The following is a 24,395-nucleotide window of genomic DNA, read 5'->3' as shown; positions in this document are numbered from 1 at the left end:
TCCACTATTAAGGCAAATACTTGGACCAAATTACAACATTTCATCTTTGTTGTAATTGATTAAATAGTTGTCTATTTTGAGCATGATCCGGAAGGTTTTGATGTCAGATTAAAGCCAATCTTCAGTAATTCAACAAATTCATAGAATACAACAATAAATGTGTAATATAAATAAATCTGTTCATTAATACTGTGGGTTAAAGCTGGGTTCTTCTAGCCACAACAATGAAATTGATGTGCATTGTTTTTTGAGTTAGTGTTATAAACACCAGTGCTATAAACGTTGGCTGCCACCATTTTGAACGGTCAGATACAGTAGTCTTGTGGCCACAGTGGTTTTCGCTCATGTTAAAGCTGCTGCCGAGTTGAATGAGTGTGTCTTCCGGTCCTCCATTTTAGTAGAGCAAAGCAGCATTTCAGATTGAGGAAAGGTTTTGATCCTTTTCATAGAAAGCCCTTGAAAAACACTCAACCCATTGATTGTTCATCTCATTGCTGTGGCCATACGCAGCTTTTCTCCTGTTATTGGGTTATGGAAGGCCAATTACTCGCCAGTTATTTGCCTTAAGAGCTTGCAGCCTGTTCACCAGGGCTTTCATCTCTGTTTCATACTGTGGCTCCACCTCATGAAGGTACACTGCAGCCAGCACCATGCCAGGAGAGCAGAGGACGCAGAGGACACTTTATAATAATATACCTTCACTATCTCACGATGTAATGTGAATAAATTGGCTAAATATGTTAATTTCCTTCATCCAGGCTCCATGGGGAGCAGTATTTTGATCACCTTTTCCCCTTGAATAGGTACAGACTTCAGAGTCAAAATCCCTTTCCTGTTAACACTTTAATTGTCTTTCATCATGAACTTGCAGTTTCTCATGCTGCTTTAAGATGGTATACTTTCATCAAGGCCAGAAGGGAAAAAAAAATCTACATCCAGTCCTCACTTATATTTAAATTTCCATTGATCATATATCCCTTATGAAGGTGCGGGCAATGCTCTTGACAGAGCAGTGAGCTCACATATGGCAGAAAAATGCAGTTTGACTAACCTGGTGTGTCGGCCATTATGTCATGTATGTGCTGTTGAATATGTATACAGCAGCAGGAAACTGTGGTGTGCTATATACCTCCCCTCTGTTCTGTGTGCAGCTGTGGCTCGGTCTGAAGTGGGCCCTGGGTCATTCGGTGCTTTGTCTGTGACAGCAGTCGTGCGCGTGAGCAGGGGGCAGGGCGGCAGTTCCTCCAGGGCGTCTCGCAGAGCTGCCCGGCGTCTACATCCTGGTCCTACCAGGAAGTCGGTGACCTACTTGTCAGTTGATGGATAGTTCCTGTCTGGCTGTCACTTCCATTTAATATCCCTCTGCTCTGTCAGACTCTTGATAATTAACTCGCGGTGCCGCCAGTCTCTCTCCCACCCCCACACACACACACAGACCTCATGCTGCAGTATTGTAGAGCACAGCTAATTAACCTGATAACTGATATGACAGAGGAGCCGATGGTGAGACTGCCCCTCCCCGGGTTCTGTGTGTGTCCCAATGTGTGTGGAGCTTAACAAGGTCCTCATTTACATGGAAAGACACTGCAGGGTGGCCCAGGTTGCGCTGACGATAAGGCGCCACAGGGAGAGGCAAAACCAGACTTATTAAAAATGAAGGTGAGAACAGTTCCTTACAGGCCTACTGCTGTATGACGGGAAGATTTCAGTCTTCACTTCGAGTGCCCTTAATTCTGCATATTGGATGCTTTTGACCTAAGAGGGTATTTACTTAATAAAATATTAAATTTTTGGTACACTCCAGGGGTAGGATGCGGTTTGCTTTTTTTGGTTCTCTTTTTGTTTGCCCTCTCGCACACTGTGTTCAGGTCTTTATTGGTTAGCTACAGGAACGAACTTACCTGAAGGTAGCAAGTTAGTACAGTGTGCAGTTCAGTTTATAAGTCACATACATGTTCTCTTGTAATGCCCTGCTTCGCACTTGTGTATGGGATCTAGAGCAGCTTCAGTATTTTGCTAGGCTCATATCTAGCTGAGTTAAACCATATTTGATAGGTCAGGTGAATAATGGTACTTTAAATATAAATTCAGTATTTGTGGCAGCAATATTTAGTTTTGTGTAGAATAGAGTTTCTGCTTTTGTCCAGTTCTACAGTCTCTATGTAGGAATATTAATAGATATTCACCAAGGTTTAATTAGTACTGACAGAATGGCAAAGCATTTGATTGAAGATTGAAGAGTTTATCATCAACCATCTCCAAGTGACAGCTAAATACTGCTGTAGAAAAATTGAGGGCACAAATTTTAGTTGTATATATTATTTTTTTAAGGGCAGTGTTAAAGTGACTTTTGGATTTCCTGCCCCCTTGCCTGCATGTTCTGTTTAGTATAGACATTTCATAATAAGATTGTTATACAAGTTCTCGCACTGTTAAGATACTGCACAGTGGTGTCCAGTTGTGTGAATGCATATGTGGAATGTAACTTAGGAAAGAAGACATGGAAAAAAATTTTGTATGGCTGTTTTTGGATTTGCTCCTGGTCGTGACAGTGTTAGACCCAAACCAAAACAGTCATGCTCCGTGGATAAGCCTGAGCCACTGGGTGGCAGTCATGACATGGAAAGACCAGACTGTCTCCCCTCATCATGGCTCCCCTCTCTGTGTGCAGCAGGGCCTGGTGCCAGTAGGAGATGAGGCTGTGAGAGGGGCTCGTCTGGGATCAGGAGATGGGAGCCAACACCAGCCAGGTCAGCGACCTGTCCGAGAACGAGAGCCTCAGAACCCTGATTGGCACTGAGTCCATATCCGAGAATGACCCCTTCTGGAACCAGCTCATCTCCTTCACCTTCACCAGCCCCACCAACAGGTGAGTCCTCCATTGGCACAGAAGGTGCCGGATGAATGGCAGTTGACAGATCCTCAACATTAACATTAAGGGGCTACTGAGAACACTTATCGGCTAATTCTGGCTGTTTAAGTGATGTTAACCCGGGAAGAATTAGTAAAATTTGTAAAATTGAAAGAATGTCTGGGAATTGTCATGTGACATTATGTTTGGAGTCGGTGAACAGAGGTGAGCAAATTGTTGGGGAAAGGCCTTGCTCATTTAGTCTGTCCACAGCAACTTCAGCTGTATAATAATTAGCTTAGATGTCATAATCTGAGATCTGTTGTAATATATTTCCATCAATAATTTATATTACAGACCAGTTCTTGCTTTATTGGCTGTCACTGTGATTATTTCTCTTACCAGCCAGAAGCTGTAACAATCCTGCCAAACCACTCTCTTCAGTCATGGGAATAAGCTGACAGGGTGGGGCACGGTCTGTAAACACTATCCAAGGTGTGGTTCCTCGAGCCTGCCTTTAAATCAAATAGTGGTGTTTGTAGACCTCAACATACATTTTTAATGGGAAAAGACTTTGTAATCCACTGCAACAGGGATCCACATGTCTGTTTAACAGCTGGTGTGAAGCAACAAAGAAATGTTTATTGATAGTGAGGAGAAGCGCTACATCCGCTCTTCTGTTGTTGTGCTCTGTTTACCCAAATGTCTTTAGCGTCTCTTTCACAGGAGCGATGCTTTCCTCAATGAAAATTATTGTAGTCAAATGATCGTCAGGGCCATTTGGCTGTTGAAAGGACACTGCTGGCAATTGGACTTGCTACTGATTGCGAATCTGGCAGATTTGTGTAGCCATGTGTCCATACAGACACCACTGACCGTTTAGCCAGTGACGTGTCAGAGAAGCTGGGATGGGCAAAACACTGAGAGAAGCCCTTGATAGAGCCTGTAAAAGGTCATTTTTAATTACGGTTTTTCTGTAAAATAGAGAAATGAGTTATTTCCTTTACCTTTGAGCTCCACTAGACTGTCGGCAACCATTGATGTGTAAACATACTGCCTTGCAGCAGACCAGTTAAGCATATTTACTAATTTAAACATTCTTGTCAACCATATTTCTGTCCAAAATGCTTGGTGACTCAAGATGAAAATATGAAAGATTTCTCACAGATTTAGGTGTATGTCTGCCAGTGACTTATTTATCTGATCTTAATGATCTTAATCTGATATTAATTCTAAATGTGAATTACAGATGTGAACACTAGGTTTTAGATGTATTAGTAGCAGTCAAATTTCTGTTCATAAAGACTGATTATTTCTGTAACTGAGAGATCAACAATGCTGGTCACTGTAGGTTTAAAGTTTAAAGCTGAATCTGCATATTTGAGGCTGTTCTCTGGGAAGGCTGATCAAAAATGCATCGTGCATCCAACCGAAGACTTTCCCTTTGGGCCGTTGAAAAGGAACAGGAAAATATTTAGTCGTATGACCAATTGTGTGTGTAGTGTGTGTGTAGAAAATTAGCTAAGCCCTGCACAGTGATGTTCAGCGGGCTTGACAGCAGGGGGCGCAGTAGAACCGTAGTTGTGTTGGTTCTTCTGGTCCTGGGAAAATTTAACAGCAAAGTACATTGCCTTTTCATCTAAGCTTGTGTGTGAGGTGTTCAGAGACCGCAGATTTGTGAACACCCTCCAAGAAGAGCAAAGGGTCTTGTGCTGCCAACCAAGAAAATCTGTTCCACACTTCGAATGCATGTGAACTTGTTACAGCTGTGAAAGATGTCTCTAGGCTGCAGAAACGGTATGTTGCCATCAGGATTTTCACAGCATTTCTCTGCTGTCTAAAGATAAAAAACACATGCATGGGAATCACCTTTAGGCTAAATCCAAGCTAAATTTGGTAACTTATTTACTGCAGTTTATGAGCCATTTGAGTAAGGTCCCGTGTGTCACAAGTGCTAAAGTTCAGGTCTCACAGGAGGAGGCATGTATGACTGAGGTGATGAACTTCCCATGGGTGTCAAGACAGCAGAATCACTGGCCATTTTCCAACGCATACTGAAGACCCACCTCTTAAGACAAATCAGTTCCACCTCAGTCACCACCCCCTAACTCTTGCTACTTGTAATATTTGTATTACGTGCAGTTTACTTTACGTGTAGTATCACAGTGTGTTATGGATTCTGTGATCTAGTGACTGTGATGTGCGGTAGCGTGTGCACTTGTTTCTAGGCTGTGTAGTCAGGTTGCACAAGTTGCCTTGTGGTAGGGCTTGAATAGTGTTATGTTCACACTCACTGGTCTTGGAGTGCCGTTAGCCTTGTCTGATACTGTTGCTCATTCAACTTGAATGGAGACACTTCTGTTCTTTTGTGCTGGAAGTCGCTCTGGATAAGAGCATCTGCTATATTAATGTGATGTAATGATTCTGAAACATCCCTCATTCTCACGTGTGAATTTCCTGCATCAAAGCTCTCTGTGTGTTGCGGCGCAAAGCGCAGCCCAGCCAGATCAAGGGACGCTTTGGTGACATGGGTGGGCGAGGTGACGATGATGACTTCTCATTTCTTTTTCTCTGTTTCAGTGGGGACTCCAAACTTTTGGAAGAAGCTGTCATCCCTCTCGCCAAGATCCTCAGTACGTTTCTGCACATGCGTTTATTTATTGCGCCTTTTGCTGCCTGCGCACTCATCCCCAGTCATTACACGTTGTCACCCCCGGTCACAGCTGCGTGGCATCGAAATCTAAATAAAGTCACACAAAGGGAAACCCCAGAAAGCACCCATTGGAGCCTTTTAATTTTGGGGAGGCTTGATGTAGGTTAAAGCTTTATCCATGTGTCCTTGGCCTTTTCTGTCTCACGGTGTCAAACACAAATGATCAGAGAAACTTTAAATTCAGCACGAGTGAAGGTGAAGTAATGGCCTTTATCTGCAGAATGTCTGGAGCCGCTGGCTTTCACAGCAGCTTTCCGACTGATGATATTTATCAGAGCGCTGCAGCTTGCTTAACAGTGCTTTACTCCATTAGCTAGCTGAGGACCATTGTTGATGTTAAGGACTGACGCCTTCCTTTGGTTTGGTAATACTCTCTAACCCCCCCACCTCTCTCATTTTTGTCCCCCCCCTACCCCTGCACTGGCCTCCCCATCTCCGGCTCGATGTCTGCACTGTGTATTCAGTCGAGAACAATCCCAGAACAGGAAACTTTGGAGCCCTTGTGAGAGTTTTCCTCGGACGAACCAAAGAGTTGAAAATATCCACAGAATGCCAAGAGTGAGTATGAGAAAACAAACGGGAGCGAGGCTGGGGGGGGGGGGGTCACAAGTGGGGGGAGGGTGTTGTGGAGTCTGCTCTCACGCGCGGGAGGCTCCCAGCACAGCACAGCCTCACTCCTGCATGTCATGTTCAAGTGCAGTGAAACACCCAGATGTCCTTTCTGTCTTAAATATCAGCCTCTCTCTGGAAGTCCAAGCCGTGGAGACTGACTCCGCACAGCCTGAGAAAGTACTCGGTCCCGAGGCCGTGGCACCAGAGGCTGCACTCTTGCTGCATGGAGCGAGACAGAGTGGAAGTGACACGGCGTGTTTGCGCATCCAGTAACTCAATCCCCATCTCCCCTCCTCCCCTTTCACATTAACTCTGTATCTTTTTCTCTTTAGGTCAAAAGATAAAGATGGAAAGGGGCATTTTGGCAGCCCAGTTTGGAAAACAGCATTTGTCCACTCTCAGTGTGTGGGCTGAATTCAGTATCGCTTTCAGTGATGCTGGCTAAAAGCAAATGACTTTCACTTCAGCTGGGAGCTTCATTATTCTGTTGCACAGCTTGAAGTCTCGTCTCCTGCGCGGCGCTCCGCTTGGAGTCGTGACCAAATTGAACCCTTGACCCAGCTGCTAATGAGAACCCTCAGCCCTGGTTCTGATGACGGGTGCCCTCTGGGATCGAAGCAGCACAACCTCTGGCAAGACAAGAAAGCCGCCAGCGGTACCAGGATTGTAATTAGTGCTGTGCGGGTGGGTCAAAGTTGGGGCTAAATGTGGCACCGCAGATGTCCCTGTCTCCAGGAGAGATGGGAAGGATACACTCTGGCAGTGTTATCTAGGTCTCTGTGTGAGAAGGAGCTCTGTGTGTGTGGGTATATGTGTGTGGGTGTGTTTGTGTGGGTGGGTGTGTGCCTGCGTGTATGTGTGTGTGTAATTGGGAGTATGTGGGTATGTGTGTGTGTGTGTGTGGGTGGTTGTGTGTGTGTTTGTATATCTATATATGTGTGTGTGTTATAGCCTTTGTGTGTCTGTGTCTGTCTGTGGCCATGTGTGTATGTGTGTGGGGGGGGCGCAGGTGCTCATGCTACCTGATCTCCTTTGTGAAGACATTTTTTTGCATCGGCCTCCGTATGTGTGTGTGTGTGTGCATGTTTTTGTGTGTGTGTGTGTTGTGCTCGTTTGGATGCATGCTGTTGGGTGTGTGTATGTCTGCAGGCGTGCAGAAGCAGCACGCACGGGAGTCTGTGTGAGTGTGAGTTTGCCTGACCCTCCACGTGCAGGCCTGCAGTCAGCGGCTCATCCTTCCTTCCTGCAGCGCATGTGTGTGTGTGTGCGTGCGTGTGTGTGTGTGTATGAGCGCGTGTGTGTGTGAGAGCAGGCTCCTCAGTGGGAGTCAAGGTTCCTCTCCCCGCACCGGATGCGTTTCTGAGCCTGTAGGCTGACTTTTCACTCTGCGCTGCTCCGAACCCAAACTCTCACGCCGGACTCGCACAGGGGTGGATGTTTTCGTAGCTCTGCAGAGGCATCGCCCCACCATCATCTGAAAGACTGGTGGTGCCGTCCCTCTCACTCCCCTGCTGCTTCTGAACTCTAGGGGAAAATTTGTTCAGTGCTCAACTCAAACTGAGATGATCTTGTTCTATAAATACTGATAAAATGAGTATAATAGGCATCTAAACTGGGAGTGAAAATGGCTGCCGACGTGCAGGTGTGTTTGAGGTGGTTGTGTGTGGTAATGAAATGCGCTCACTGTTTCACCCTGTTTGTCACGCTGTCTCTGGCCTCCTTTGTCATTGCAGTCAGCTGTTCATCTGGCAGGCCCACAACGCCCTCTTCATGATCCGGTGCCTGCTCAAAGTCTTCGTCCGGGAGATGAGCGAGGACGAGCTGCAGTCGCAGTTCTCCTACCAGGAGAGGGCGCCAGGATCTTGCGGTAAGTGCCTGTGCTCCGCACCGGCCGAGTGCCAGGAGTGCTTGACATTGCAGGCTGGGAGAGCAGCGAGGGCTGCGGAGTGAGCGGCTGCGGAGAAACGGGCCTTCTGTGCAAGAGCAGCGAGAACACGAAAAAACATGGCCGCCTCACCTCGGCACATCATTGAAAAATGGACAGTTAAATTCAAGGCTGTGCGTTCTGATTTAACTGAGGTCAAAGGTTAACATTGACACAGTTTTTAAAATGTACTTTTTTAATCTAATTGACAGATTGGCATGGTGGTCCCTCTTAATTAGCTGGGAAATTAAAAACCGCCTTTCTGTCCCAATTAGGGGTGACAACTTAATGTAGCGTGGGGTCATATATGGGTACAGTTTGAACATCTGCATGTCTTTAAACAGTCATCTGAGTCCAAAATCCACTCTGTAATCATTTCGTGTCTTTAGCAAGTACATTGGAAAATGAAACGACAAAAGGAGTGAGGTTAGTTAGCATTCCATCTTACAAAGAACAATGCCATTGCCTGCCCTCTGTGGAGCAAGACAGCATGGGAACTGTTGTTTAAACCTTGCTGTACTTGCTTTTGGACCATTGATGCAGTTGTATATAAATGGGTAATTTGTATTTTAGCCTATGAATTTACTTAAGCCTGAACCATTTTCTGTCATCTTTCCAACTCTGCTGTCGATATTGAGTCTTAACATGAGGCAAGAGGCAGTGTCCCTTCATTTATGATTTGACTCTTCTGCTAGCATAATATTGCACATGCAGGAGGATTCAGAATTAAAATACAAAGGTTGGGCATGCGGAAAACTGTCACCTTTCTGTAGTGCTGTGCTTTCAGCAATCAGAATCAGTCTCATTGAATTAGTCCTTAACTGGCCCATGTTTGTGGCTGTCATGAGCCCGTGTGTACATATTTCTCTGCTTTAATATTTATTTCGGAAGTTAGCAGAGGAGCACATCTGAAAGGGTCACAGCTGTTGAGCATAATAATGGGAGGAGATTGGTGACCATTTGGATCTGCTTTGTGGCGGAGGAGTGGGGTCCACTATGGCCCGCCTTTCAATTGCTTTTTGCTAACGAGAGTCAACAGCCGGCAGCATGGAGCTGGAGACATCTGCATTTCTCCTCAGTCTCATCATCTCTCTATCCCACTGTCACCAACCCCTCCATTTCCTAAACCATTTATCGTCTCTGCCGGAACACCCGGCCTTGAAAAATGACTAATTCGACTAAGAAAACAAAAAACAGAGAAAAAAAATGTGGAAAAAGCAGATCACGCCACGGAGTCTTTCGAATAATGGCCTCTCATTCCGTTTTTGGAACAAACGGTCCGGTGCTCACGGAAGTGAGCGCCGATCGGAAACATGCCTAATTGGAAATTGCAGTAGATGGGGTAGCAGGCGAAGCCAGCAGCCTGTCTTCGCTAGGTGAAGACTCCCTCAGCCTGAGGGGGAAAAAAGGGAGGGGATTTCACTGGGAAAGTTTGTTCTGGTGGTTGTACTGAGGAAAACCAGAAATTATTGAGGTTTTTTTTACTCCAGTGACTAACACTACCATGTTGTAGAAGGAAACAGACACTCCAAAGCTGCTCCAGAACTGTGGGGAGGGGGGGGGGGGGGGGGGGGGGCACACAGAAAAAAATCTTCTTGTGTGAAACTTTGTACAATTTAAGTTTATGAAATGAATATGTCAGGGTATGGGTGTCACCTGTAACAGCGCTTTGACTCTGATCTGCACTCTATGCTGTGTAGGTATTTCTTAAAAAGCTTTGAAGTTTTGCGGTGTGTTTAATTGAAAGAACAGCACTCATTCTGGTTCAAAGAAAGGACCTTTTTAGACTGTAGGCTCCGTCTCTGCCGACTTGGCAGCAGAAAAACGCTTCGGTCTGAAAGGCGGTTCTCGTTCCACCGGAGCCTTTGTGCATGCCCAGTTCCCCTTTCATGTGTATCTGTTTGCCTCGAAGGCTAAGCCCCCACCGCAGCTCCTGTCTGGCCTGACCCAACACAAGGTGGTCTTTGTGCTCCTGGAGTTAGCGGCAGCAGCACTAATTGAAAGACGGGCGAATGCAGAAGAGCTAACGAGCTAACGTTGTCTTCTCTGCCCACAGAGTCCGGGAGCGAAGACCTGCTGGAGGAGACGATCTGCAACCTGGTGCATCTGATCGTGGAGGTGCCCCTGCTGTGAGTATCCCGCCGGGGGCAGAGCGCCCCCCTGTGGCCCCAGAGTCAGCTGCACTAGGCAACCTGCTGGCTTTAATGGGCACCGTGGAACAGATGAAAGACTGGCTTGGTCTGAGTGCTGGGACTCCTGCAGTGATCTGCCTGCTGTTAAAGACCACTCCATCAGAGCCCAGCAGACTTATAACTTATAGCAGCGGGGTATGGGTGCTGGAGAGACATGGAAACATTTCTTTGAAGGATAACAGAAAACAGTAATTTCCATTTATATTTTAGAAAACTGCTTTTCTACTTTTCTAGAAAGCAAGTGTATACATAGAGCACACAGATATCTACATCACATGAATCTTCATGTTGAGTTTGTAGATTCATGTGTATAAAAGTTTGTGTAAAACTTCTTCCTCCTCTGTCCTCAAACTATTAGGCTGAGAAGTGCAACTCGTATAATTTCTGTCAAAACACAGTTTTTCCCCTCACTTCTGTTGTTGTTCTCATTCGGACCCGAGACCTGTGTAAAATGATTGGTCCTCTTGCATTCCCAGGCAGAAAAAAACGGGTCAGAAACGCCAAGTGCAGTGGTGAGCGAATTCACCCCTGTCGTGCTAAAAGCCGGGGAAGGCGGGCTTCGTCAGGTGCCGCGAGCAGTCACTCCCGGCCCGCGACTTCAGACGTCTCCCGCGGGCAGCGTATGTGCCAGCCGTCTCTCTCCCCTTTATCGGCCCACTCTCTTTTCCTGCTCCACCCGCTCTCATCGCCGCCTATCAGATATAGATTTCTGGCAGAGGTACAGAGGAGGTGCTGACAGGAGCCCGGGGGTTCCGATTGCAAGGGGGAATCATCCGCCATCTGCTCGCGGGTTCAAGGGGAGAGGCGAAGCTGTAAGGAGAGAAGTCCCCCCCCTCCCCACCGTCACCCCCCCGTCACCCCCCCGTCACCCCCCCGTCCCCCCACCTGGATTAGGCAAGTCCGCACCCGGACCGGGCCGGGGGAATCAAAGCCACAGGGGGGAGGAGGAGGAGAAGAGGGAGAGAGGGCCCGTGGTCCGCCTCTCCCCTTGTCTCCCCCTGCCGAATCGGGCACGTCCCGCCGCCCCCCGGCGGCTTTTGTCGGATGCCGCGGCGCCATGCTCGGCGAGCCAGCCTGGATCTGGCCCATTGCCGGTGTCCATTTCAAAGGCATTCTCTGCCCCCTCCTCGCCCTGCCCGTTGCCCGCCTTTGTCCTCCCGGGCGCGGCCCAGGTGCATCCGACTGACGCCCGCACCCACATCTCACTCAACCTCCCCTGGCTCGCCGTTAAGGTGGAACCGGGGTTCTGCCTCAGAGCCCTGGACATGTGGCAAAAACGGGGTTCACCTTACACTTTTGGTCATTTTTCCCCTATCCTGATCATTTTGACCTCATAGATTACAGTTTGTGACAACAAGATGACAGATTTATGCAAATGACTGCTGCCTCATCGTCTATTATCTGCCGTCTTCAGGTAACCCTTCTGCTTTCAAGAATAGCCAGTTAGGAAACCCCATATCTGAGTTACTGAGTTCTTATTCCCATTTCAATGACCCCTGCTGGACTGTGATGGACAGTTGCTAAGATATTTGTGGAATGCGTTCTCAGCCTCTTCATTGCCTTATAATGAATTAATATGTTATATTAATGACCATGTTGTTTTTGGCAGTATCTCATATTGGCTACTCATATTGTAATGTAATGTAATATTCACTGGATAGTGTTAATGTAGATTATAAATTACAATGCCACCACATTTTCTTTCATGCCATCTTAGTTCTTGCTAGTGGTATTACATCGATAAGTCACTTTACCTGTTGAAACTCACAAGAATCTACTGTTCTGCATCAGCGGCTTATGATCATGAGCACTTTTAAACCGAGTCATCATTGCCACATTCATTGTCTGTAAATATGCAGGGCTGTTTTGGTGTGCAGTTTAGATTGGTCATGTTGACCAACAAGGCTGCCTTGCACTGGAGCCCTCTGTAAAAAAAAATTCTGTTTATGTCAGACCTTAAATCTACATTATACAACTCTGACTGCACACTGTAAATCCAGGGAGTAAGTCCTAAAAAAAATTAACCAGGGAAAGTCTGCCGTGCTGTATACAGTATACCATTAACATTGACCTGAAATTAAAAGATAACTAGTACACAGAGAATTTACACTTTTAGTCATAGCCTTTGCATTTGCCCTTGGGGTCAAGCTGGCCGAGCCAGTCTGAGCTTGCAAGAGCTGCCTCCCTGTGTCTCTATATCCGCTCGTGGCGTGACAGGGTTGCAATTTTTGACCCGAGGCCAGGCTGGGGGAAACCGACGCCGAGGAGCTTCTATGACATGACACCCTCATCAGACGCAGCAGGTGTAATTCACCCCAGATACCATCTCCTCATCCCCAGTGTGGACCCGGGTGCAACAGCAGCTTCTCACTTTCCCGTTTGAAAAGATCAGCGTGCGCAGTTTATTATGGGGATCGCTCCTCTGTCAGACACTGGTATGTACGTGCTCTGACAGCAGTCAAGTCCAGGTGGCGAGTCCAGTCTTTCAGTAGTCTACAGTGAGGGTAAGAGTCCACTCTTTCTGTACTCTATAGCGGAGATTGGAGTCCAGTCTTTCTCTAGTCTAAAGTGAGGATAAGTGTTCTCAGCTCTGTTTTGAGAGTTAACCCTGCGCTGGATTGTCATTAAGGACCAGCACTTCAGTGCATTTCCATAAAGCCCAACAGAGCATGTGTGAGAGATTTTCCCCACCCTCTGCGGCCTGTAAGTGTTGTCACACAGCGGGGATTGCCTTCCAGACGCTCACAGGCCATGTGATGCACATGTCTGTCAGACGTACCCCAGATAACCTCGTGTCCCACTTTTCGTCCCTAGAACATTAAGTCTTGATGAGTACTGAGGCGTGTTGGATTGGTGGGTGACACAGGATTTCCCCACACAACGAGTACATCACCTGCACGTGTTTCTGTCATTTCGGTCAGGTCTGAGGCTGAATGTTTTGTTTTGAAGGAAGATGGAGAGCTGATCAGGTAGAAAGAGGGGAGAAACGCGCTTGTAAAGGTTGTTTAAGGTTGAAAGTGACTTGTTTTTCCCCCTCTCCCCAGGCAGAGTGGTAACGGTCTCTATGTTGGAGAAGTCCTGAGGAGTTTGTGCTCTCTGGGCTATTATTTCCTCCTGGCTCCAGCCTCGGCCCTGTTGTGTAACCGTCTAGAGGGGCCGAGCTCGGCCCCCATTGTTGCAGCCCTTCGAGTTTCCTCACATTCCTGCTTTATTGTTGTTGCCCCGGTTTCCTACCTACGTGCGCTGTAAATCAAAATAAGAGCTTGGTCGAGTCTGGCATACAACGAATTTAATTTAATTATTAATCCGAAAAGCTGAGAGATTTGCCCTGGGTGTTTGAATGGATCGAGAGGGGTTTTTTGCAGCTCCTGTAGTGAAAGAGCGAAATCTTTTTATCTTAATCCACCAAGCTTCATATTCTTCCCCAAAACAACCTGTTAATCTCATTTAACGGTTAGTATTAAAAAAACAAACTGATGTGATTGTTATGTCTAAAGTGGTAACATTGGCAAGGTCCGCGCTGTATTCAGTTGAATCGTTTTTAAAATGAGACGCACAGAAAAATTGTTGGGGTTGTGTAAAGAAAGGCCTTTTACTTATGGATTTCTTATGTTCATATCATCTAATGTACACATTTCACTTGGCATATCGTCTTTAAAATGAAAGGTTGTAACCAAAAGCGGAAAATACCATAGGTAATCCTGTAGGGTTACAGTTGGCTACATCTAGTGTAATTTCTTCTTTGCCTGATACGTGAGAGGGATTGGGGGTGATTCAGCTACATATTATGGCAGTAAAAATTCATTATGCATATTTTCATATTTTCATCTCTTACTGGTCCCTTTATGTCAGGCTGAGCTGGATAATTTCCTCAGTTCAGGCAGTCAGCCATTAACTTTTTTGATTGGAAGCTGCATCTGAAATGAACTCAATTTGAATTAGCGTTTCACCTGCCATTGGGTGGTGAGATGTTGCCTGCATTACTTTAAATTTTGAATATTAATTAAACCGATTCTCACACAAGCCATCAAGATTACTTGCACTTTCCTATTTGTATGCAGAATGCAATGCTCTATTTCCCATTTTAAGTCTAATCAAAGATTATCTGGGGAAAAGGTCTTATCTTCAGCTTGAGCTGGTGAAGGTGCTTCATCAACAGCAAGTATTGAGACCATCAACACAGAACACTTCAGTGGCCAGCTTCAGCGGCACTAAACACTTTAGAAACCAGAGTCTCTGACCAATATTGTTGTGATTAGAAAGAAATCTTTAAAGAATGGGTTGCTGATTATCAAAAATACAAACATTGGGCTTAGCTATTTCCTATTGATCATTTTTTAAACTCATTCCTAGAGCACTCGGTCATTAGTTTGTTCTTCAGCATGTGTGTCTGCTTAATATGACCTGGCCAGCAGTATAGACAGTGTTAATTGTGCTGTAACTGGAATTGAGTAAATACGTACAAAACCTGTTTTAAGCAGGAAACATTCTTTAAGCTTTTTCTGATTTTCGGGGCCGTTAGTATAAAAATGTTTTGGTATGAAGCTGTATGTTGCTTCCAAACCAAACTCAGTTCCAATATTATGCCCAGAACAATGGAGAGAAAAAAAAACAGCACTGGAGTCTGACGTTAAGAGAAGAGATTTGAGAGTTCTTGGACCAGAGCAGCGTCTCTGTCTGTACAAAGTGTACATGTCCATGGCTAGCGTGGCGTCTTCTCCCTACGCCACATCCTGCAGCATCTCCCGTCTATGACAGCCTGTCAGATCGGGACGCGGATTAGCCAAGCATCCCGTGCACCCCTGCGTCGCCGCGCTCGGCCTGTGAGGAAGGCCTGCTTCCTGTGTGCTCTGAGCGCCTATGCCCCCCCCGGTGCCTGCCCCGGCGCGTGCTGCGGAGTGACATCAGCGTGGCTGGCGGACGGATCTCGCAGCACGGGGAGCGATAACCTCGGGAGACCCCTGGATGTGGAAATGCCACTGGGGGGGTGTCACTGAAGGTTCCGTGCCCTTTCCCCAGCACTGGGGGAAGCAGCGGAAAAAAAGACGCGAAACAAAACAAAACAAGGAAGTTGCATTCATTGTCCACTTCTGGAAAAGTTAGTGCACTAAAAGACAGTTACAGTATAAGGAATCTAAAGCTCTGAAAGCAAAAACGGACCGTCAGTTAAAATGCACATTTCCACCATGGTTGTGTTTAAAGATTACATTTCCGCTATGATCCACTATTAAGCTACGTGACAGTGGAAAAGCGTAGCGGAGGAACAGTGTAGAGAACATAAAAACCTGACTGCCGGTGCTGTGGAGAGGGTGCGGGATGCAAGGAGGAGGGCCAGAGTACCCCTGTTCCACAGAGACCAGGCCGTCAGCAGCTGGGCCTGGAGAAGTGAGAAATGGCGGTAAAAATAGACCCCCCCCCCCCCCCCCCCCCATGCATTTTAGAAAGTGAAAGGAGCCGGTGCCAAGTGAGAGCGCGGGGCACGGAAACGGCCGCTCGGCCACCGGCCGGAAATGGAAGGGAAGAACAATAGGGAGCCCTGCGAGGGGGAACAGCGCTCAGCGTGGCAGCACGGCCGGGTTTCCACCGAGGCCGGGAGACCGAGGTGGCACGTTTCAGCGGCGGCCCAGGGTCACAGGGAACGGAATGTTACTTGGAGTTAATGCGTGGCACATAAAGAGGAATGACATCAGCTCGCGTGTAACTGCAGGCCTACATGTACATGGCGCAGTGCTGTTTTACAACTCCGGAAACGAGGGGGGAAATATTAAAACTGACAGTTTTCTTTTTTGTGTACAAATTTGTTGCACTGCATTGCAGCGCAGTTCTGTCTGGTACATAAGCCAGGTACAGTTGTGCTTGAAATCACTGCAGTGGTTACAAAAGCTGAATTCAGTAAGAAAAACAAAACAAAAGTTGTGGATATAATAAGGTAAAAAAACTGCTTGTGCTTCTGTTAGGACTGTGCCCATCTGCTGAGAGAATGCATTTAAATTACCCATTGAAGTTCCCTGCTTGCCAGTTTATTTCTCATATTCTGGCTTCTTTTAGTTCTGAACAAATATGAACACTGAAAATTATTTTGGACCATTTTATTTGGTAATAATCTTGCCAGTACCTGTCACCCAAAGGGTGTCAGTTCAGTTTCTGTGAGGGTGTATTGCTGTTGTAGCCCTGAGTAAAGTACTTAACCTGAACTGCCTCAGTAAATATCCAGCTGTATAAATGGATAGCGTGTCAAAACTGCAAGCTATGTAAGCCACTCTGCGTCTGCGTCTGCTAAGCAAATGTAACGTAAAAATAGAGCTGATTGAATCTCTCGCCCATTTCCTCTCCTGATGTACAGACAGTGCTTAAGGGATCGACACTTCCAGCTATCACGACTGATCCATGTGCAGTTTCAGTAGTAGCAGCAAACAGAAAAGTGATATTGGGCAGCAGGGCTGGCTGGTCTTAGGTCAGGGGGCAGCAGCTATATGGTGCAGTTGAGGTCTCCTGTGCACCAGAAATAATGCAGAGCAGCGTGGAGACAGCAGGGCCCGCTAGAGGGTGACTATCCCCCCTCCCTGGAGCTTGGGAGGCCGCCCAGCTTTCTCCCCCCTCTTCCCCCACCTGCTGCACGCTCCCAGCCTATGAGCTGTGCTGACCCTGCCGTCTGCCCCGACCTGCAGGAAAGAGAGCTCAGAGCCAGCTACCCTCGCTCCCGAGAGCACGCCAAACCCGGCCTGTAGCGGGGTCAGTCTCTACTTGAGTAGCAGAGGAGGAAGGTCATGTTGTCACAGCAAGTCCCTTGTCACAGTGTGCCCCCTCACCCCCTGCATTCCCTCGGCGCGCACACACACACACACACACACACACACACACACACACACACACACACGGACATACACAGTGTCAGGTCTCCCCTCTGTCTCGCCAGCCTGGAGTGGTGACTTGCCGAACAAACAATTTGGCTGGTGTTGCAGACTGTGATTGAAGTGCCTGTAACTTGTGTTCTACTTGCAGAATAGCCTGTACCCATTATTTGGAATTGAATTGATCAAAACACCTCAGATGGCAGAGCCATTTAGAGTAATAATTTTTAATACATTATCCCTCATACATCACCATTAAAAAGTTTGTAATACTAAGTGCCCTTCTGATCCAAAACTTTTGTTTCTTCTATGTACCGCATTCGGCTCTAACTTGAATAGTACATTGTCTCAGAAACGTTTTGTAATGTGTTTCCTCATTGACAAGGAGCCACAGGACGTCCAGGGATGTAATGTTCTTATTGGCGGGTGCAGAGTGAACTGTGAATATCCCCAAACTAATGCTCCCCAGCCTCTGTTGCGTAAGGTTTGCTGCACAGTACACCCCGGGAGGCATTTGTAACGTGTACACTTTGTAGTGTTGGTTGTAAGTAGTTATTTCAGGCAGAAGGTCAATATCGTTGCCTGAGGAGGAAAAAAAAAATCCCATTTTTGCCTGTTTCTTCACTCGTCCTATTTGAGTTAAGGAATCCGTCTTGAAGGTGTGCCGTCTTTACCCAAGGTCAAACCGTTTTTGATCGTAGCTGGAGCAGCGACGTGTGAGGGCCTAACTGTAGCCCGTGGGGCTCTACATGCTGATGCACATCCGCCATATGATGTCTGTGGTAAGCACTGTTTCTGTGTCTGCAGGGACATCACCTACAGCATCCTGTTTGAGGCCGTGACCTCGCTCCTCATCCTGCTGTCCTACCAGCTCTTCCACAAGGAGATCCTGAGGGACGGAGTCATCTACAAGTACCTGATGCAGGGGAGATGGTGAGTGGGGTCGAAGCGGCTGTCTCTGTTTAACGGGGACCCGGGAGGGTGACTGTGGGCTGCTGACACCTTTTAAAATGTCTGGGATAGATTGAACCTTGCATTAAATATTTAGCGCCATTTCCCTGCCCTTGGCCCACTGAGCAAAACTGAGGAAGTGCGAAGGAAAGGGGCAGCTTTTGCGTATTCGGAGGTGATAGGCGTTGTGTGAATGTCACGCCCGAGGCAGCGAGAATGAACCCCGGGCAGACGACTTTCCGAATAACATCCCCTCCGCCTCCCGCGAAAGCCGCCTTGCCAAGACATCCCTGCGGAACAGGCCGTGTCTGCCCGGCGAGTCCTGGCCCCGGCTCCTGGCTGTCGAAATCAGAGCGCAGATGGCCCTCCGCTCGGCTCCTCACAGCGCGAGGACGACGGACACCCGGCAGCCCCCGAGGGCGGAGGAGTGGCTGCGCTGCTACGTTGTTGCAATGTTGTTGCAGCATTGTCGCGACGTTCCTGCAGCATCCCCCGTCTGCGAGCTCACTGCCGCAGTGCGTCTGGAGTCTGGTGAGAGGCCAGCAGGGGCGCGCAGGAAGGCCTCGACGGCGGCGGCCAAGAACACGTCCCAGAAAAACAGACACGAGATGTTTGTCTAAAGCCTCTTTTTGAACCAGCGCTCCCTTCAGTTACAATAGCATTTATGTGTTGCGTGTATATTCACACAAAACGAGCGGAAGCCTGCTAATGCTTTTCTTGGGTATTTTCCCTGATTTTCTAAGAAAGCTATTTTGCAGTTAACCGTTTTTCCACAAGGCATGAAAGAAACTAATGGGCTCAGTCGCTGCGGCGCTCTCTTCTGCTACACAGATTTTTATGTTCTTGCTTCTTATGAGAGCAGTAATACTTCTGTGCAGCAGAAACCAGCTTCCATTAATGAAAAAAGTATATTAATGGTTGTGCAAATAAAAAAAAATTGATTTTTAGTCATAACAGAAATCAGTGTCTGGAGGGCAATCGCTCACTAGTGTGCCCTCACAGTCATTTAAGTTCAGAAAGAAAATAACATCAAACTGCAATCTGTGTGTAATGTAGTGTCATGGGGTTAAGGCTGTAGAGACCCTTCACCCTTCTTCTTTTCCTGTTTCAAAGTGCAGCAGAGCAAAATTTCCATATACTGCAGGGAGACCGGGAGGATACAGCATGCGTTTCCTTAACAGTTTGTAAATGGCACTGTTCACAGTGCGGACGTACACACTAAACGCGTGTCCAGTGCCGTGTCCACCCCTGCGGCTGATTACGCATTGCTGAGATGCCTGTGTGACGTGCTGACGCTGGTTATGTGTGCGCCTGTCTGCAGTTTGGCCCTGACGAGCCGGCTGGTGAAAACCCTGCTCTACAACTTCATCAGGCAGGAGAAGTGCCCGCCCCCGGTCGCCCACATCTTCGAACCTCACTCCGAGGGAGGGGGGCTGCTGTACGGGCTCGCCTCGGGAGTGGCAAGTAAGTAACACAGATGACCCCTCAGCGTGGAGAAAGACACACTCTTACACGAACACACACACACAAATGAGGCAGTTTTTGCTTTAGGGCCTCTACTCAAATCAAATCCTCAAAAAATCCTCTAAAAAATCCTCTAAAAAGATGTCAGACCCTTTCGCAGATAAGCAGGCGCATAAAAAATGCATGGTAGGCGTTCGCATTTTTTGGCTCCATAAAAACGCGAGAAGGCCGTTAAGGCCGTCAGGTGGTGTCAGGTTTGTGCTTGTGATTAGCTGTAGTCTCCCTCCTGTCGCTGCTATTTCTGGAAGACACCTGATGCTCTGGACCTCGCGGCAGGAAGAAATGACATCATTCCGCGAATTAGTTGGATAGAGCTGTGGAGCCTGCGGAGCCCTGCGCCGTGTCATCGAGGAGCTGGAAATCATTACTTTATTTTTGTGTTGCTGGAAGAGGCCGCTGAAACTCGGCCGCAGCGAGAGGACTTTTTCCCAGTCCTCCTTCTACAGAGGGAACTCAGTGAAATATACACTTGCTTCTGCGCTCAGAACCGGGCCTTGGTGATCAGAACACTGACCCAGCCCGTGCAGATTGGAATGGCACAAAACATCGAAAAAGTATTTGATTTGATTAATTTCCAAACTCTTAAGTAATTGATCAGAAATGCTAGACTGTGGCCACCTTGTTTGTCAGTCCGTTATTGTCTATGAGTGATCACTTAGGTCAAAGGTCAAAGGTTGTAGCATCGACATGAGCTGAGCAGAATCAAAAAGTCCTTCTGTATGAAAAGGACACTCACCTGAAGTCACACTGTTCTGTTATTTGATCACTTCATGATTTGGATGTGCTCTGTCATAAAACTAGTCTGAGGACAATGCCGGCTTGTCTCCTCAGCATGGTTTGAACCACCAGATAGACCCCAGTCACTTAAGCCCCTCCGGCATGTACCGAAGAAGCAGGCTTGGGTTGTGTTTTCCTATAAGTCTGAATGTAAAAACAAACTGTGACAGACTGTGGCATGAAACAGAATTTTTTCCAGCCACCTCTTCAGTTAGTCTGACACATATTCGCCCCCCCCCCCCCGCGTTGCTCAGTGAAGGAAAGTGACGTCAGGTACATTGCAAAAAATCAGCTGAAAAGTGGCCTTATTTCGGTAATGTGTTGCTTGTGATTTCAACAATAAAAGTAACATCCTAAAACAACAATACGGCAAGCAAATCATAATGTGTCCTACACATTTAATCAAACTGGATGTTCTTAACTCCTCTCTGATAAAACATTGAACTCTTCTGTTTGATGTCCTGACTCCTAGAAGTTACCTGCATATTTTGTGTACTTGAAGTTTTTTCACAGAAGGCAATGGATTAATACATTTATGATCACACCTAACACAGGTAAATGATGGAAATAGTGGTGTTTGGATGTCCTAATCTAATATACATTTTGATTCAGCTTTTCAGTGGTTGCCTAGTTAGCTGTGTATACAGTTAAAGCAGTTGCGCAATAGTGCTCAAAGTTGCAAATGTGTTTTTGTTTGCATGGGGTTGCCAAAGAGTTTTAATTATAAAAACAACTTGGTGACACTAATCACTGATTGTTAACAGTTCTAAAAACATACATTTAACTGTTTCCTGGTTGGTTTTGTGTGTGTGTGTGTGTGTGTGTGTGTGTGTGTGTGTGTGTGTATTTTGTGTTTTTCGTGTGTACAGTGAAACGGGTCATAACCACTTAACCCCCTCACCCCCAGTCTTGCTAAAATTGTGTGCTATGATCTCCCATAGTGATACAGTGATGGAGGGGATTTTATTTGTCCTAGTGTTCCCCTAACAGATCATCCAGAATTGATTTCCATTGTAAGAGTAGGAGGTCTTTACAAAGAATGAGGATGGTGCACTATGCCCACACTGCGGAGTACTGTATGTTGCTAGGGGAACCAATGTTTAATGTGTTATTCTTGCTCCCCTCAATGGTTTGTTACTGATTTTTTTCTCTGCACAAACACCTCATCAGTACAAAAGAGTTATTTTGGAAATTTGGTTATTTTGAGTTTCCACATGGAAAATGTTTCTTTTATAACTACTTATTTGTTATGATTTCAGTTCACTTTCAATAATGCAGTGACACTGAACGATTCGGTTTCATGGTTGGATGTAATGGCAGGCTATAGGGCATCAAAACTGGAAAGGAGGCTATTTGTATGCCTCCTTTTTCTCCCAATGTTAGTGATGGAAAAATGGTGGCTCATATTTGCCTGACCTATACCCTGTATTTTATTTATCCGAATCTGTTGCTGGTGTGGTGAAGGAAACTGCCCAATCACGCAACAAATGCATGGCGTAGAGCGCACAGTAGAACGCTAACGAAGAGAACGCACGCGCCCTCCACCTGCCGGAACGAGTGCGTGCGTTCTGTTCGTTAGCGGTTCTGCCGCTCGCGCCAGGCTCGTTTGCAGAAACGCGTGCCGCGGATCTTCCAGGCCGCGCTTAAAGAGAGGCGAGGCTCCGTTTTTTAATTGCGTTGCGCTTGCCGAGCGAAGCGTGACGCGGTGCCGTCCCGTTTCCACAGCCGGTGCCATGCTGTTTTGCAGGGGCGGAGGGAGGCTCGCGGCCAGCTCCGCTTCGAGAGCGCATTCTCCGGGAAGCCGCTCATCTCGGCTGCAGCTTGAAGCTCTGACTTTCCAGGGCCGCTGCCTGGAACAGAAATAAATACGTTGCTAGGGCCGGGCCTGCTCCCTGTGCCTGCGATCGAGGGATTATGGATTTGTGGGAACGGCGCTGCCCAACCGTCATTTAGCGAAAGGGCACTTGAGGTCTGCAGAAATGAACTGGAATCGGGTTCATCCAGGCGCCAATTAGCATTGCCGGTCGTCAGATGGGCAATCATGTGGCTTGACAAGTAATCAGGACATTCAGCGTGAATAAACAGTCCACACCCAACAGGGTCATGAGCAGTGTGCACCCCAGGATTACTTCACAAGTTTATGCTCGTGCTAAGGGCTCACTGGGACGTCCTCTCTTCTCCTCTCCTCCGCGTCTCCTCTGCTAACGAGAAAGACATTAACTGCGGGGATGTAATAAGCCGAAATGTCTGCTTTTTAAACTCAGTTAAAACTCACACATTTGAGATGATATTCCTTTTTTCACGTTGAGAAGGAGAGAGTGGGGGGATTTTTATAATTTTAGATCCCAGGTTTTTGTTTTCTCCTCAGCCATACTACTGTTTACTTGCCCCTGCTTCCCATGTAGCACAAAGCCTACATCTGGCCAGTGTTTTCTGTGTTTGCCCAGCAGTGCTGAGGAGAGTGCTCGCCACCTTCAGGACTTGAGTGTGCCCTCAGTTACAAACCAAGACAAGTCTACTTCTGTCATGCAGAAATCAGAATTAAAAGGAAAAACAATGCTGGCTGGGCACCTCCACCCCCACCCCCATTTTCATATTATTTAGGGGGTGGGGGGGGTTGGCTTACTGATGCAACAGGGGACTGAAGGTTTCAGTGGGCAAGCTTGGGGTTTGACACATCACCTGCTTTGCCAGGGATGTCACAGGGGCCCAAGGCTACAGATGGTGGGAATGCCCACATGTCCACGTGGCAACGCCTCCCAGACATGAGCCTCATAAACCCACCCTCTCCTCCTTCTGAGCATTTTGGGGTGCTGTGGTTTGCCAGGGTTAGTGTCAATAACAGCTGTAGAAGTCTCCTCGCTTCCTCATTGGTTCAGTCTCACTCACTTTAGCCCTCTGAGCTGATGCCCCCCCCCCCCCCCCAAAAAAAACAAAAAAAAACAGTAGAAGGCAAAGATGGGGTCAAACTGAGGTTGGGTTTGAATGTCTGTCGTTTTTTTTTTTTCTCTTTGCTGCAAAGGTTTGGTGGTGAAGAATGTTGTTGTTGGGCACAGAGCAGTGGGGATTGGGGTGAGAGCCAGGTCTTCATATAGCTGAATGTTTCATATTCAAAGGGCTGCAGAATGCTGTGCAGTCAGTATGCAAACCTGCTCTATCTGTGCAACCTAGTCATCTCTGGTCGAAAAGCCTTTAGCCAGCATTCCTGCCAGTAGGTTCTTTCCCCAGTGTTTGCCATTTTCCCTTGTTTTCTTCCTCCTCTGCCGGTCTATAATCGCACTGCGGTAAAAATCAGGTACAGCCTCCACAACCACCATGATTACATACTGTGCACTTGAGGTTCGTGGCTACAATAACATTGTTGCAGTGTGGGACTGGCAGTTATGAAATTCTTAGGTCAGACAATGGACATTCTCTTTTGAAAACCCCCTGAGGTAAACAGTTGAGACGCAGGACAGTTCGGCTCTACCTAATCTGGGTGGTGATGTCAGAGGGCGGATCCGACTCAAAGCGTTTCGACTGGGTTGACAGTTGTGCAAGTTTCCAGTGGGGCTCTTTCGGCACAGGGGTCCTGCTTTCCTGCACATCTTCTCCCCCGTGAAATGAATGTGTGTGATTGGAGCAGGAAGGAAATGCCTTCAGGGAACAGGAAAAGCTTGGAAAGCAAGGCTGCAGCGGAGCGGCCGAGGCCGAGCTGTTGAGGGAGGCCGTTTTCTCTGGTTCCTCTCTCTTACTGCGCTGTTACGAATATTCCTGTTTTATTCCGTGTGCAGTGCTTCTATTTTAGGTTTAGTTTCCAGTTCCTTTTCAGAATCAATTCCCAAGTGTAATTTTCCACTCTCTTTTTTTTTGGCTCCAAGGAAGTTAATGTCATTGAAAGATTTGTTTGCAGACTGAATTGGTTTAAAGTAGGAAACGGAGAGGGAACATGGAATTGGAAAAATGGAACCGGACCTGTTTGCTCTTCTTTTTTTAAATTTATTTTAAATTTTTTTGCACA

The 24,395-nt window shown here is 47.1% G+C and overlaps 1 protein-coding gene across 2 annotated transcripts in view; it reads left to right on the top strand.

The window, feature by feature from the left end:
- Positions 1-24,395, top strand: part of dym (dymeclin) — a 105,430-nt gene that overhangs the window by 5,706 nt on the left and 75,329 nt on the right. For both annotated transcript variants that reach the window (XM_036529568.1, XM_036529569.1), the window contains exons 2-8: positions 2,672-2,869; positions 5,432-5,484; positions 6,029-6,122; positions 7,910-8,043; positions 10,157-10,229; positions 17,951-18,076; positions 19,416-19,558. In XM_036529568.1, the coding sequence (XP_036385461.1) occupies positions 2,730-2,869; positions 5,432-5,484; positions 6,029-6,122; positions 7,910-8,043; positions 10,157-10,229; positions 17,951-18,076; positions 19,416-19,558 (763 nt within the window). In that variant the 5' untranslated portion in view covers positions 2,672-2,729. The remainder of the gene's footprint in view (positions 1-2,671; positions 2,870-5,431; positions 5,485-6,028; positions 6,123-7,909; positions 8,044-10,156; positions 10,230-17,950; positions 18,077-19,415; positions 19,559-24,395) is intronic.

The sequence above is a fragment of the Megalops cyprinoides genome, chromosome 5 (assembly GCF_013368585.1).
Source record: "Megalops cyprinoides isolate fMegCyp1 chromosome 5, fMegCyp1.pri, whole genome shotgun sequence".
Classification (NCBI taxonomy): domain Eukaryota; kingdom Metazoa; phylum Chordata; class Actinopteri; order Elopiformes; family Megalopidae; genus Megalops; species Megalops cyprinoides.
Note: the sequence above shows the minus strand (reverse complement) of the source record. Positions and strands in the feature narration are given on the sequence as shown.